The sequence below is a fragment of the Myiozetetes cayanensis genome, unplaced genomic scaffold, assembly GCF_022539395.1.
Source record: "Myiozetetes cayanensis isolate MyiCay16 unplaced genomic scaffold, myiCay2020 scf9, whole genome shotgun sequence".
NCBI classification, from domain to species: domain Eukaryota; kingdom Metazoa; phylum Chordata; class Aves; order Passeriformes; family Tyrannidae; genus Myiozetetes; species Myiozetetes cayanensis.
The window spans coordinates 38,163,329-38,178,793 of record NW_026088185.1 but is presented as its reverse complement, the minus strand read 5'-3'; the positions used below and the strand labels follow the sequence as shown (position 1 = coordinate 38,178,793).

The following is a 15,465-nucleotide window of genomic DNA, read 5'->3' as shown; positions in this document are numbered from 1 at the left end:
TCACTCATTTACAATATTTTTTCCTCATACCAAGTTAAATCATTCCTTTACTGTGTTTTCTTTCCCCATTCCAGAACAGGACAGATGGACCCACTCCTCCAGATTCTGATCATGACAAGTAGAAAGCTCTTTTTATCCTGAGACCAGCCCTGTCTCTGCCTTCCTGGCTCCAAATCCACAGCCTGCAAGGCCTGGCCACTGCTCTGCCCACCACAGGAGTGAGCCAAGGCAGCAGCCTGGAAAGCTCCCTGGGACAAGACACCTCCTATGCACAGTGCCTGTGGAATACAACAGTCAAGCAGTGAAACAAATCAAAAGGAGACCCAGATCTAATTGGGACAGGGGAAGTGTCTCCAGCAATTCTTGCTTAACAACCAGCACAAACAATTACCTGCTCGAAATCCAACTTCATGATGGCCTTCTGGAGGTACCTCACTCCACCATGGATCAATTTAGTGCTCCTGCTGCTGGTCCCCGATGAGAAATCATATCTTTCTAGAAGGGCTGTTTTTAGTCCTGCGTTACCAGAAAACCAAATTAACTTCTTAAATTACACAATTTGTATGTAATTCATTAAAGACACTTCTCTAGGGTAGAGACAATCACAAGAAAAATTACTCTGTACATGGATAAATTTGTATTCAAAGTGTAGTGCACTGTCTATATTGTAATGAAAAATTTTAGCCTCCTTCCTGAGGGAAAAGTCAAACCAGAACTTAAACAGAAGCACATTAAAACCTGGCTATTTCACAATGGAAAGGCATTACGGCACATTACAGGGGCCACGCTCCCGCAAGCAAATGAGAGCTCGGATGCACGGCAGGAACAGAGGGTTTGCATGGACACTTTTAACTCCTTGCAGCAGAGAGCCCTGCACCTCCTGCACTGACAATTTAAACAGCATTCCAGAGAGGGAGACCAATGGCAGCTTTGCTTGCTTACAGTTTGCCTGAGAGGCGCCCAAAACCTGTCCAGAGCCGGCCCTGGGCACCGTCAGGGAGAGCTCAGAACGTGGGCACACCCAGAATCCTGACACACCCAGGAAATATCTGATCAGGCTTATCACAGAATCCTTGGGGTTGGAAAAGCCCTCCAGGACCATCAAATCCACCCTGTGCCCATCCCCACCTTGTCCCCAGCCCAGAGCACTGAGTGCCACGGCCAGGCCTGCCTTGGACACCTCCAGGGCTGGGCACTCCAAACCTCCCTGGGCAGCTGTGCCAGTGCCTGACCACCCTTTCCAGGAGAAATTCCTCCTGATGTCCAACCTGAGCCTCCCCTGGCAGAGTTGGAGGTCGTTTCCTCTCCTCCTGAGCCTCCTTTTCTCCAGGCTGAGCCCTCCCAGCTCCCTCAGCCCCTTTCCTAGCTCCATTCCCTTCCCTGCACACGCTCCAGCCCCTCCGTGTCTCTCTTGTCACGAGGGGCTCAGAACTGGACACAGCACTGGAGATGCCTCAGCAGTGTCCAGCAGAGATTTTAACATCTATTGGTCTCCCAAAACTTTTATGTCCTTAAAAAAATCTAATTATTACTGGTAACTTCCAAAGATCAGAGCAATACATTTTTGTCAAATGTGACTGAAGATTAATGGACACAATCAGAAATAATTTGGTGAAGATTTATCAAACACATGAAAAGCAAAATTTGGTGTTAAGTGAAGCAAACACAATAAAAGAGCAAGTTCCATGAATGAACAGCAACGAGACACAACTCATTAACCAAACGCCCAGGAATATTTCACACCTCAGAAATCTACTGACATAATCAGAATATTCAAGAAAAGGATAAACAGAGATTAACTGTAATAATTTCTACCTGCTTTACAACTGCCTTTTCTGCCACAGTGCACTGGTGGCACTTTCAGTGCATTTGCTTAAACTCACTTTCCCTTGTGCTTCCCCTATGTCAAGGCTCCACAAAAAGCTAACACCAACCCTGCTGTTCCTAGGAGCCTCTGAAACCAGCTACCAGCTAATTCCCCCAAAGTGGGGCAATGGGAGCAGGGATCTGCTGTATGGACCTCCTTCAAGTTCACTGTACCTCCTGAGAGCAGCAGATGTACAACCAGCATTCAGGGTACGCCTCCTCTACCTTCACGTGGCTTTGAAAAGCCAGTCTGCTAAGTTTATAATAAAGAATAAACCTGCAACTGAACTTCCAGGCCCTTACCTCTGGTGGCTGCATCCAGAGCACAGCCACAGCCTGTTGCTCCTCCTCCTATGACAATGACATCAAATTCACTGTTGGTTTGCAGGGCCAAAATCTGCTGTTCTCTTGTGGGGAGATGGTTCTTTACTGGAACAACTTCTGCAGCCTGAACCTGCACCAAGGCACCCTGCAAAGATGAAACACAGCCCATGATAAAGGGAAACAAAGGGAAAATTAAGATTTGGGAAAACCAAAGTTTGGCAATTCCTAGCACGACCACTGCTTTTTTTCCCAAACACAGTGCTTGTGGCTCCCATGGGCTGCCATCCTTCCCCCAGCCCAGCCCTCCTGGGGTACAGCCTGCCTGCCAGCACCCCAGAGCTGCACTAAGTGCTCACCCACCTGTGCCCAGGCTGGGCTGCAAACGCTGGGAACAAAGGTCTCCTCATTAGGAGCTGTTTAAAGCCAGCTCAGCCCTCAAACAGAGCCGAGCTCCCGGTGCTCCAGGCACACACAGACAGCGGAGCGGGGAGGCAGGGAGGTGAATCCTGATGAGCCTCCCCATTAGTCTGCCCTCGCTCTCCCGTGTTTACACACCAACCTGTGGCTGCTGGCAAAGATCACGGGCTGAGGGACTGAGTTTGGGTGCTTCAAAGCAGTTCAGCTGCCACGTTATTCATTTGGCCGTGGAATTCTTCCCATTCCCACCTATCGCTGCCTCTTTCCCCACTCTCTCCCCAGCCCTGGCCTCTCCAGCAGTGCTAAAAGCTTTTACATCCCACAAAGTATCGTAGAAAGATACCATTGAATCCCAGACTGGTTTGGGTTGGAAGGAACCTCAAAACCCATCCTGTTCCACCCCCTGCCATGGGCAGGAACACCTTCCACTGGACCAGGTTGCTCCAAGCCCTGCCCAGCCTGGCCTTGGACACTTCGAGGGATCCAGGGGCAGCCACAGCTTCTCTGGGCAACCTGATTTTATATCTCAGAGGGGTCCAACCTCCAGGGATGAGGAGTCCACAACCTCTGTAAAGTATGGAGCGGTGATACAGTTCCAGTACATGTTTTTCCAGGGAGTGACGGACACAAGGATGGAGACAGTGAGAGGATCCTGCTGTTCCTGTCTCCACTCCTTGCTTGGTGGCTCTCAGACTTCCCTCTGCCCCGAGCTCTGCAGAGGTTTGCTGTGAGCCTCCACAGCTCTCAGAGCTTCCCCTGCCAAAGGGGGACAAGACTTGAAGCACATCAGAGATTTCCCCATGGAACACCAAACACACTCTGCCTGCAGAGCCCAGGTCACGGGCTGGCTCCTGCTCCCCCGGGTGAGCTGCTGCTGCAGCAGTGCTGGGGCATCCCAGCGAGTGCAGACAGGCAGCTGCTTCACCTTCCCAGCTTCCCTGAACACCACCCTGCGACTCCCAGACAGCAGTGACCAGCAGGAAACCGGGAAGGCTAAAAACACCTGTGGCTCAGCCTCACACAAGTTTTGGCTGGCCAAGCTCAGCCACGTGTGCTCACCTTCCGAGAGCTTCAGAGAGGGCAAAATCCCCACCCCCAAATTAGCTTTGCACTGAGTTTCCAGACAATATTCCAGGTGTACAACTTAACTTCAGGAAAATAAGAGAACACCAGAAAAGCCACACTCAAGAGTACAAGAAGTACTGGTGTCTGGGTTTGACTCTATGTTTTGGGTTGATTTTAAACACATTATTTACAACAAAGGGCTCAAAGCAGAACCAGAGCAGAGTCCCCAGCATCCAGCCCCTGGTATTGCCAGAGTCTGGAGATTAGCCCTGGAATATAAGCAGAGTGATTAGCACGAGGAATTGATATAGATATGATGCATCTTGCTGTCAATTAAATGGGGGAGTGAAGAAAAGCTGCACACAGGGATTCCATCTGCAGTAACGTGATTAGTTTGGCAGTGAACAAGTGTGTTTACTGAAATAAGCAATTGCTGTTTATATCTACAATTTCTCAGGCAAGAGTTCCCTGAATGGTTTTGATTACACTCTTAGTGAGAGGAATTTAGTTTGGCAGTTTGAATTTAATCATCAAGTTATAAAGTGATCTAGTAATCCATAAGCCAGGGCTCTTCTTAATTTGCTACTGTAAATCTCCAGGTAGGTTTACAGAGTCAAATTCATCATCCTTATTCACTTAAACAAAAAAATCAAGTAATTAAAACTCCCCTAAGCGGCCCCCAGTGCATTATCATATTATCTCACTACTGGATTCACCTTGCTGAGCAACTCCCACTGACCAAGAACACACTTCCACACAGGGAAGAGAGGATTGGGAAAGGACAGCAACGTCTTCACACTGCACACCAAAGCAGTGCCTTTCCCTCGGCGATTACAGGGAGGGAGGGGAAGAAAAGCCAACAGTGGTCTCTCCAGCTCAACTTGGCACATCCCAGAGCACCCATCACACCTTGCCCAGCAATTCAGGAAGCAAGAGCATCTGGTACTTCTCTGTCACCACCCGTGTTGGAAGGGCTGGTGAAACAGCTGGCAAAGGCTCGCTGTGTCACCTGGGCATTCAGGGGCTGAGGATTTGGCCCAAATCACAGAATCCCACACTGGTTTGGGTGGGAAGGGACCTTAAAGCTCACCCAGTGCCACCCTCTGCCACGGGCAGGGACACCTTCCACCAGCCCAGGTTGCCTCAAGCCCCATCTAACCTGGCTTTGGACACTTCCAGGGATGCAGGGGCAGCCACAGCTTCTCTGGGCAACAACTGGTTTACAATTTACAGTGGTAACACTGAGGAAATATCAGTCTACATACACTTCTGCTTTACTCAGAACCAGTTCTGGAAGGACCAGTTTCCTCAGTCCCTGCACCACCTGCTCCCCTCAGCAGCTCCAGCCAGCGAGGCTGCACCAGCCTGACCAACCTCTGCAAGGGAATGGATATTCCATGTGAAAGCTCCACTCCTGAGTTGTTCACTGAACAAGGTTTGGCTTGAATTAGTGTCACTCCTGCTTATTCCCTCACACACAGCACTATGCTCTCCCAGCCTATTAATTCAGTGACTATCCCAGGGATCAGGTTACTGGAAAAGACACCAAAGTGCAATATCCATCTATCAGCTCCTGAGTTAAATCCAACCACAGTTCTGTCATGTCAACACATGTCCCTGTCCTCCCTTTGCTCAGCAGGGACCATGTGTGGTCAGGAGACCCAACACACAACCAGGGCCAGGATCCCTGGAAGTGTCCAAGGCCAGGTTGGATGGGGCTTGGAGCAACCTGGGCTGGTGGAAGGTGTCTCTGCCTGCGGCAGGGGGTGGAAGGAGATGAGTTTTAAGGTTCCTTCAAACCCAAACTGCTCTGGGATTCTGTGATTCAACTGCAGCTGCAGAAATGTGCTCCAAAATGTCAGCACGTGTGTGTGTATAGGAAAATCAGCTGGGATGAAAACCAGCCGGAATATAAATCTTGAAAACCAGGACAAACCTGGATCAGTGGAGTGTTTTGTTTCCAAGGTGTAAACACCTGATACATGGCCCAGGTTAGGGGTGCTACCTGTGCCACTCTCCTGTCAGCACACCCAGCAAGGACAACTTCAACTTCTCCATCAGGAGCAGCACTGCCAGCTCCGAGCGAGGCAGGAAGCCCGACGGGGAGCTCACTTGAGAGCTGGGGTTTATTTTCTGCAACAGTATCTGAAGCCATAAGGATCCTGGCTTATCCACTTCCCAGCTAGGCTCCCCAGAAATGAGTCACCTCATTCCCAGCTGCTTCTCCTCCCCACAGAAACAGCCAGAAGAGGGATCTAAAAGCCATGTAGAAGTGGCATGTGGGGACAGGGGTCAGTGGTGGCCTTGGCAGTGGTGGGGGAATGATTGGACTCAGCCTGAGAGGGCTTTTCCAGCCTACACAAGTCTGTGGCTCTGTGATGGAGAAGGAGTCAAAGAGCACGGCCACTCTGACCCTGCTGTGAGCAGCAGATATCCCAGTGAAGCTCATTTCCTACAGCAGCAAGATCCAACACACAAACTGCCACTGGAATCTCCTGCACCCTTCTGCTGCCACTGCTTGACTGCTCAGCAGGTCTCCAACACCCTCCTTCCCTGCAGGGAATTCACTCTGGCAGTGCCACAGCGACCTCGGGCACAGCCCTGAAGTGACCCCCGAGCTCAGCAGTGCCTGGGCTGTGCCCACCAGGGACAACAGGAGCCGTCCCACAGACTTCCTTGGCACAGATCCTGCCTCCAAACCGCTTCCAGCCTCCTGAGCTGAACAGGAGGTGGCACCACCACTGTTCTGGAGCCAAGACGTTCAGAGGTAGTGCTGGTGGTTTCACTTCCACCTTCTAAGCCTGAAAATACTGTCCAGACTCAGAGCTTATACTTCCATCAGCACTTTCCACTCCTCCTGCAACCAAGTAAAATCCCCAGTAGCACCCAAAGGCCACTTTTTAAACACGAAAAGTGATTTACAAGCACCACACTTCCCCACCAGTCCAGACCCATGACGGTGAAGCAGCTTTAATGCCAAGATCAGCGCCTGCCAAACCAAGCCAAGAGGCTCTTGGCACTCGGCCCCAAACAGAACTCTTCCTACGAGCCTGACATACGCTCCGACAGATTTTAAGTTTCATATTTTATCAGAAATCATAATTAATACTTACGTGTTTGTTTCTATACTGAGAAAATTGAGAGAGGCCAAAAACTGTTGCTATGGCACCTCCTCCAATGAGAGCAGTTCCTTTCACTGCCTTCCGAAATGCCATTTTTTACTGGAAGACAAGGAGATAAAAATTAAATCAGCACATTTACCATGTCAGGATCTGGGCTACACAGGAGAGACCATTTGCAGAAGCTGATGACAATGTTGTGACAAGTTGAAATTTAGAGTAGCAATGTCTTAATTAGCAATTTTCATTGCAATATTAATAATTTCTAAACAAAGTCTAGACAGAGGCAAGCCGGAGTGCTCTGGTGCTTGCTGTGAAAGCTGAATGACAAGAGTATTCAGATCTGAGGAGATTTGCACACACCCCCCAATAACACTCCTGTTTGTGACAAGTACGTCCAACACCACGGCAAAGGCAGACCAGGAACACCCTGTCCTCGGCCATCAGGCCACCAAATCCTTATCCCAACACCCAAGTGGATGTGCTCCACAACATCCCCCTTAGCTCCCCTCCCACCCCATCAAACTCCTGCTACAACCCCATTAGCCTAAGAGCACTCCATCCTGCTTTCCAGTCGGGAATTACACACCAGCACAGCCCATCCTACCCCGCAGTGGTGTCTGCTCAGGACGCAGGTCCCTCAGCGAGAGGCAGCAGCACAGACAGGGACAACACTGAGCGGCTGGAAGGCAGCACAGCACTTTATCATCCAGCTCCAGAGGGTTTAAAACCAGCCCTATGTGGGTCAGGCCAATTCTTAATAGACCCAGTGTTCGGATCCTGAATGAAAAATTTGCATGGGACTGACCTGAATCTTAAGCAGGCACAACCTACTCCATCTCCATCTTCCCCGGCCCGCGGGGCTCGTGTCGTGCTGGGGACAACGCATCCCGTGAGAGGGACTCCTGGCAGCCCCAGGGGCCCTCTGGACACGGACACACCTCTGCCCAGGGCACAGACTGCCCCAGCAGGCCAAGATAACGGATTTAGCACCAATAGAGCTTAAAGCAGACGTGGGCAATGTGAGCAGCCCTGTGCCAACAGCGGAACACCAGCGGATTGACAACACGGCGGGAGCAGCTCCGGGTCAGGAGCAGGGGCCAGGGCAGCTCCCCGTCCCAGGGCTGGGCTGGGGGGCCTGCAGCCTCCCCTGGGGCTTGTCAGGACACAGACACACAACCAGCGCACTTCACTGACCTGCTCGTGGGCCTGCACACACAGACATGTGCCCAGGCTGGATTGTCCAAAGGAAGGAATCCTTCCCTGGGAGGGTGGGCAGGCCCTGGCACAGGTTGGGCAGAGAAGCTGTGGCTGCCCCTGGATCCCTGGAAGTGTCCAATGTCAGGCTGGATGGGGTTTGGAGCAACCTGGGCTAGTGGAAGGTGTCCCTGCTCATGGCAGAGGGTAGCACTGGATGGCTTTGAGGTCTCTTCCCACCCAAACCTCATTCCTGTAAGCACAGCCAACACTCATCCCTGCTTCCTGTGCCCTCGCTCAGACCTCTCCTGACACCTTGAAAACCAGGGACATACCTGCCAGAGTTACATCATCACGCTTTCATGGAATTAGAGCAGCACACAGTACACAAACCACTGACTAAAAGTCTCAGTGATCATTGTCTACACCAGCTTGCTTTAAAAAATACAGCTTCCTAGACAACTCTGAATTTTTTTTTTCAACAAGAAAACCATTATCTTAGGACTGCAAGTTTTACTGGGCCTTTATAATGGGCATTTTATCAATACTTGTAAAAAAGACAAAAAACCAAACACCCCTCCAAGTTTTTAAAACTGAAGAAATATTGTAGCTATTTGACCTTTACGCCTTTAGTTTTATATTAAAAAATATTACTGCATCAACCTAAATCTGTAGTTTCTCTCATTGTCAATCACACCAGAAATGCCACTGTATACATACTAAAAGAAACCAATCAAAAATCCCTTGAAGTTGTGTAGTATATTTCTAAATTGTCTGTGGGACAATTCTGCACAACCTTATGAAATCAGTCAGGAGAAATCAACTGCACACTCACTCCAATCCTGAGTTACAGACACCTTCTGCTGTTTGTCAGCACCCAGCAATCTCTACTGCCAATTCAGGCCATTAACTGTCCCTGGATGTACCAATAAAGGACAGCCAGCCTTCAGAATTTAATTAATTCCTTTATCCCGTTTACAGCAACTCGGGGAACACCAAAGGTGAGTGCTGGGCACGGCCACAGTGCAGGTACATTGGGAATAGGGTCAGGATGGGTCCCAGCACGAGCTGACCCTGCTCTCACTGTGGGTACAGCCCTAACCACACTGGAGGGACACCAGATGTGCCACAGGGAACAGCTCTGCCACTCTGATCACGCAGGTAACGTTTATAACACACAAAGGGGCTGGGTGCTGGCTGTACAGGAGGGATCTCCGGCCTCAGCCGTCGGGAAGGGACTCCCCTCTGCTCACTCAGCACCAGAGGCGTGTGGCATTAGCTCTCCTCAGAGCTGAGAGCCCGATTACAGGCAGTTCTCCAGAGAAAGCAACTCTCCCAGGAGCCCTGCTGCTCAAATTGCCACATCAATCTTGCTCACCATCCCTATGAGAAGCTTATTGAGGGACAGAAAGGAAAACAGGGCTTAACAAACCACTCCAGCACAAAGCCAGACAGGCATTCCAACCTGCAGACGGTGCTTTTACAGCTGGAACAGCTCAGTTGCATCCCAGGAACCCACATTTGGGAGGTCTGAGCCATGTGTCTGGATGAGGCTGGCTGAGCTTGGCGTGTTAGCAGGGGCTGCAGAGCCCGGACAATCCTCTGGCATCGATGTGCCAGGCTGGCCTGGGCTCTGCCCCGAGCTCTGCTGGGGCACACAACCTCTCCTGTGGCTTCCTCTGGAAAGGAACAGCACTGCAGGTGGGAAATGGCACACAACAAGGCTCCTCTGGGCAGGAGGACGGATCAAACACCGCCCCAGCAGCCGGAGGGAAATTAGAGGCTCCAAACATGCACTTGAGGCGTTTCCTCTAGCGCTGTCCCAGACGGCTGGGAAAGGCTGCTGTCAGCTCCGAGCAGGAGTCACCAGAGCACAGATGAAAGGGGAGGGAATGCAGCCCATGTCGTTCCCATGAAGGCTGTACCCAGGGAAGAGCCTACGCTTCCAAACCTGTCCTGTTCTGCGAGCAGCTACTGAAACCTGCCCCTCTTCCAAGCTGAGATCAATAGCTTGGGATGGAAACAGAATCTCATTTTAATGGCAATTATAACAGCAACCAGCATGAGAAGCACTACAGTCAGAAATAAGTCATCTTTCCATCACACAAATATTCTGAGTCACCTTTCAGAGCAGCTCAAGCAGCGTACAGAGTGTTTTAGCGCTGTCAGCGCCATCTGACACCGTAAATCTGCGTGTTAAGCCTGACCCTTGGTTTTGATAGAGGCCATAAACGGCACCTTTGGACCCATGCCCTTGCTTGGAGGGTGGGCTGAGGTCCCTGACAGGCTCTAGAACAAGCCGTGGCAGGAGCAGGAGCCCTTGACTGGCACAGGAGGAGCCAGGGGCATGTGACAAACAGTGGGTATTGCACAGAGTTATCTGTCCAAGGAGTTCAATAACCCCGGGGAACAGTTCCCAGGGAACCTGCTGAGCGTTGGTAAAGATCCACAGGGACATCAGCTCCGAGTGGTACTCAAGGTTCCTGATAACAAGAAACAGCCTTTAAACTTGAAAGGAAACAAAGGGGCAGGGGGAGTTAGTCTATGCGAAACAGAAACTACACAAAAGATTTGTCAGCACAAGTTGCCACTTTCAGTTTCCAGAAGTTAAAAAAGTTAATAATACAAACCACCTCGCAGTAGGAACTGCTCCCTCCTCAGTGCATTCCTTAGCCAGTAGCTCCCCATGCAGCAGTCACCCCCAGAGGAGTGTCCCACTCCAGATCCAGGCTGGTGACCAGCTCCCTGCCCCAGCAAGGTCCCCAGTGACCTCACCAGCTATCAGATCCCAGACCTCCTGTGCCACGGGCAAGGGCTCCCCTTCATCCTTTAATACACTTCTTACACTGCTCCACTTTCAGCCCCATGGTTCAAACCCAAAAACCTACAAAGCACCACTTACATTCTGGTTTTTAAAGAATGGATTTCAACACCTGTCATCAGCAGAGGCTTCAGAACAGAGCACGCCACGTGCCAAACCTCGGCCACGCGCAGCCCTCATCAGGCTGGACCCATGGGAGGGACCTGCCTGCCTTCCTTGCTTCCCGTAATGCCTGGCCCAGGCAGCTGCCAGACTGTTGGCTGGCTGTCATTTGGAGTTGTGTAACCCACTCCCACCCCAGACAACAGGTGACTGAAAGGGAAGCATCGCAATCACCAGCACTTCTGTCCTCAGATACTTTCTAATTAGGAGGACACGGGGCTGGATCTGAGCAGCACACAGCCAAAGCTGGGGGAAGGAATGAGAGGAATGAGGGCAGGGTGGGGAATTCAGCCCCAGGACCACAAGTTGGACCACAGCAAGACGATGGTTTAGCAGCAGCGAAGGCACAGATGGATCCAGGCGGCACAGCTCCGCCACGGGAGCGCGTGCCGCCATCAGACACAGAACCCGGTAAATTAAGAGAAGAAACCCAATCTGTTCTGTTGTATATCTGTGTGCCTTGCGAGACCATTACCATGGAATCCGGGTGCTTCGCATTCCATCTCCAACGAACACATCTAATAAAGTGAGTCACTCAATGCAAGACTTAAAAATAGAAAACTTATAATCATCTCCACTACAGTTTGCATAACTTGCCATTGGGGCTGGAGCATCATCTAATCCCTCTTTCCTCTTCCTTCCCAAAGCCTCAGGTAAGTCTGGGATGATGAAAGGCCCAGACTGATGTCCCTCCGGGCTGAGCAGAGTCCTGCTCCGGCCCTGCTCCTCCAAACAGCTGCAGTCCTGCCCTCAGCTCCCTCTAATCCAGCTCTCATCCCTCCTGAAGGACTAAGCAGGTGGCCATGGTGACAGAGCAGCAGTAGAGCCACAGTCGGTTCTGACTGTGGGTAACTTCAGCCCTGAAAGCTGCACTGTTCTGCTACTGGCTGTTTGCAGGGTGTGCCATGGCAGGAAGAGGCCAAATAATGAGAAAAAGGGGATATAAACAGAAAATAACCCAGTTAGCATCCCCTTAAGCAGGTCATCCACCAGCTGTCTCTCGTTTACCTTTGATAAGCCCGGAGTGGTTCATGTTACACAGGATGGCAGGCCAGACTAACTGATTAAAGCCCAAACCAACCCAAAGTGGAGATCCTTCCCCTGCAAGATCTCTGATGAAGGACAGCACATCCAAGGAAGAGTTCCAGTGGTTCCCAAAGGCAGCATGGCAGTGTCCACCCTCCAGATCCCCTCCAAAAGCCCCTCTGATGGTTTTCCAGATTCTCAGCACAACTTTGGGCCCTGTAATTAAAGCCACTATCCAAGAACCACCTCTCAAACCAAGCACAGCATCATAACCTGCAATACCCAGACATCTCCCCGTGTCACTGGTCCCTTTCAGTCCCAGACCACCCCAGAGATTAATAAGTTCCTGCACACAGAATTTAAAACCCCGACATCCCCCCAGGCCACCCAGCCCTGACAAGTGGAAGCCAAGCTTTACCATATGGGGAAAATCCTTCCCACGTTCCAGTGCAGGCAACCAGCTCAGCTCTCATGCCCAAAAGTGGTTGTAGCACTTGCCAGGCACAAAAATAAAGGAAAAACAAAGCAGAAAATAGGCGTCCTATCCTCATTCCTCCTCGTAGTCCCACTGTTTCCAACTACTTCATCTGCCTTCTGTACTCAGACACCAAGATATTCCCACCCTTCACTACATGACAGAACAACTGCTCTACATCGCTCCCATCCTACAAGGAACAAGCTTTCTTAGCTCTTCTTTCCACTATTTGCATTTTTAACCTAACCACTTCTTCTTCTCCTGTTTCATTACCCTGCTACAAAAAAAAAAAAAAAAAAGTTTGACAAATGATGAGGGGAAAGGTTCGATGTGCAATTCCTTCTTGGGATTTTGATAGCAAGAGTCTTGCCAGAGAGAGCAGCAAGTTCCTGGGAATGAAGCAATACTACAGACAGGGATGGCTGTAATCCCAAGGACTGTACCTAAGGACTAACAGGAGTACAAAGGAACACCAACATCAACGAGTGTTTGGAGCCTTCCCACCATACAAACATCACAACATATTTATCAAGTTCTAGGTAAAAGTATTTCAATTCCCTCCTGTCCTACTGGAAGGAGTGGGGAGCCTCATCTCCAGCCTGAGCACTGACTAATGTGTGCAGGATGATTTCCATACCTTTGTGTTCTTGTGCAAATGCTGTTTCAGCTTCAACAGTTCAAAAAGCCATTTTTGCCTTCCCTGTTGGTTAATATCCAGAAAATCCACCACACACAACACAAACAGCATAAGCCAATTATTGTAATTAGAAAGAAATGTTCTTGTTAGTGACAGCTAATTTATAGCTGTTCACCCTTTTTTTCTGATATTCTTTATTTCCCTTATTTTTAATGCAGATATTTGAATAGACAGTCTATCAGTTCAGCTTGATCCTAAAGTTGGTTTTCCTTCCCCTCCCCAGTCAAACACTCAGGGAGCAAGGATTAGAACATAAGGTGTTTTTGCTTATTACAAGACTGGACATAGACCTTCCCATACAAACAGGAACCTGCTCAAAAAATGGCTCCAAATTAGGTGATTACTTAGGTGTGGCAAGGAAGTAGCCTAGTTTTATATCCTGGGACAAAGATTGAGACCTGATAGCACATGTAAATCTAATCTCAGAGGAGGGGCCTGCATTCAGAATCACTTTGAAATCAGAATCAGAGCTCGGGTCTGTGAAACCCTTTGCCAGGCACATCAAACAGCCCGGTCCAAGACCTCGTACCCAGCGAGCAGAGAACCCTTCGGGTGGGCTCCATCTGCAGGGGCCAGCTGGGACTCGGGGCCAGTTCCCCTGGAAACCCCTTGGAGACACAGTTACATGTTTGCTCGGGAACCTGGCTCAGGGATGGTTATTTAGGGACAGGGAACGTTTCCAGAATCAATACTGTGATACTGTGGAAGAGCTTTGATTACTGTCTGTTTGTTATGTAATAAGAACTGCTTCCTAAAGTAAAGCTTTCTGGCAGGAATGGGCTGCATCTACATCTCTAAGAGCTCATTAGTGGAGCCCCAAACCCAACAGCTGCTGCTGAAAGCAGCCTCTGTGTTCTCTGTGCTCCCCATTGTTTACTCCCAGTAGCTCCAGTCTGGACCACAAACACCCAGGAAGCATCTTCCACTTTTGTCCCATTTGCTTCAGCTTTGTTTTTCCAGCCTCTGATTTTTATTTCACAGAATCCCAGAATCATTTGAGTTGGAAAAGCCCTCCCAGCCCATTGAGTCCACCCTGTCCTGCCCCATCCCCACCTTGTCCCCAGCCCAGAGCACTGAGTGCCACGGCCAGGCCTGCCTTGGACACCTCCAGGGATGGGGACTCCAAACCTCCCTGGGCAGCTGTGCCAGTGCCTGACCACCCTTTCCAGGAGAAATTCCTCCTGATGTCCCACCTGCCCCTCCCCTGGCACAGCTGGAGGCCGTTCCCTCTCCTCCTGTCCCTGTTTCCTGGGAGCAGAGCCCGAGCTGTTCCTGTTTGCCCAGCTTGGCCGTGGTCTCCTGCTCTCCCAAGCCCACCCAACAAGCAGGGCCCAGAGCTCCCAGGAGGGTGGCAGGAGCAGGGATCAGCACCCTGATGCTCACACCCTGCGCTCCCCTCAGCCACAGGAGCACACCCACAATGACACAGCTATCCCTGGAAAAGCGCAGGTCCAAACTAACAACCAGAAGGCCAAGAACGTACAGCAGATTAGTTAATCTACACAACTAGACCATCAGAGCTCTGGGTTAGACTGAGGGCAGCACAGGCCATAAAAAGGGAAAACAACCCCCCAGGTCCCATTGCCAGCACCAAGTAAACAGGCACCAGGGTAGGAGGAAGCTGTTGCCTAACTGAGCTGCTTGGAAACACCAAGCCCTGTTTTGAAACCATCCCCGACGAGTGGAAGGAGAAAGTCACCAATGCAAACTGATGGCGGAAAAAGCACATTTCTCTTAAATATTTCCCAAAGCTTGCAGAGACCTGCGTGGAGACAAAGCAGGCAGCAGCAAGGAACCTGTAGGAGCTGTCCTTTGGGAAACTGCTCTGCATGAGTGGCCTCTGAACCGACCACATCCAGCCAGCTTTCTGTGTTCCCATCAGTGACAGTCACCAGGAAGAAGTGGAGCTCTAGGGAAAATACTACATCATGCAGCAAGGCCTAGCTCACAAAGTTATTATTACTGTGCTTCTGTACCCACACAGAATTAAGCAAAACAAAGTGTAAATCCACATATACACAACCAAAGTAACACTGGTAATTACATGCAAGGTGTGTGCATAATCTTACATCGTAGGTGTGCCTGCTCAAAACTTCCATCCAATGTCAGACTAAGAAAACTGCTAATTGTCTAACACTAAAATTAATAAAATCCTGGTTGTTGCTATTATAGAAGAGGCAACACTGGCCTTTGCTTTAGCTATTAACAGGTAAAGATCCTGAAATATCAGACCAAGTCTTCTACCGGCTAATTGGAGGCACTGCTCATCACTGAAGATTCCTGAGGAACTGTAACT

General features: G+C 50.2%; 2 protein-coding genes across 2 annotated transcripts in view; both read right to left on the bottom strand.

Annotated features, from left to right (window-relative positions):
• GPD2 (glycerol-3-phosphate dehydrogenase 2) overlaps nt 1-7,514 on the bottom strand; it is a 37,428-nt gene extending 29,914 nt beyond the window's left edge. The window contains 4 exon segments of the mRNA XM_050339658.1: nt 392-516; nt 2,170-2,335; nt 6,786-6,893; nt 7,399-7,514. Coding sequence (XP_050195615.1) covers nt 392-516; nt 2,170-2,335; nt 6,786-6,887 — 393 coding nt within the window. The 5' untranslated portion in view covers nt 6,888-6,893; nt 7,399-7,514.
• Nucleotides 1-15,465, bottom strand: part of UPP2 (uridine phosphorylase 2) — a 293,492-nt gene that overhangs the window by 270,724 nt on the left and 7,303 nt on the right. The window lies entirely within an intron of this gene.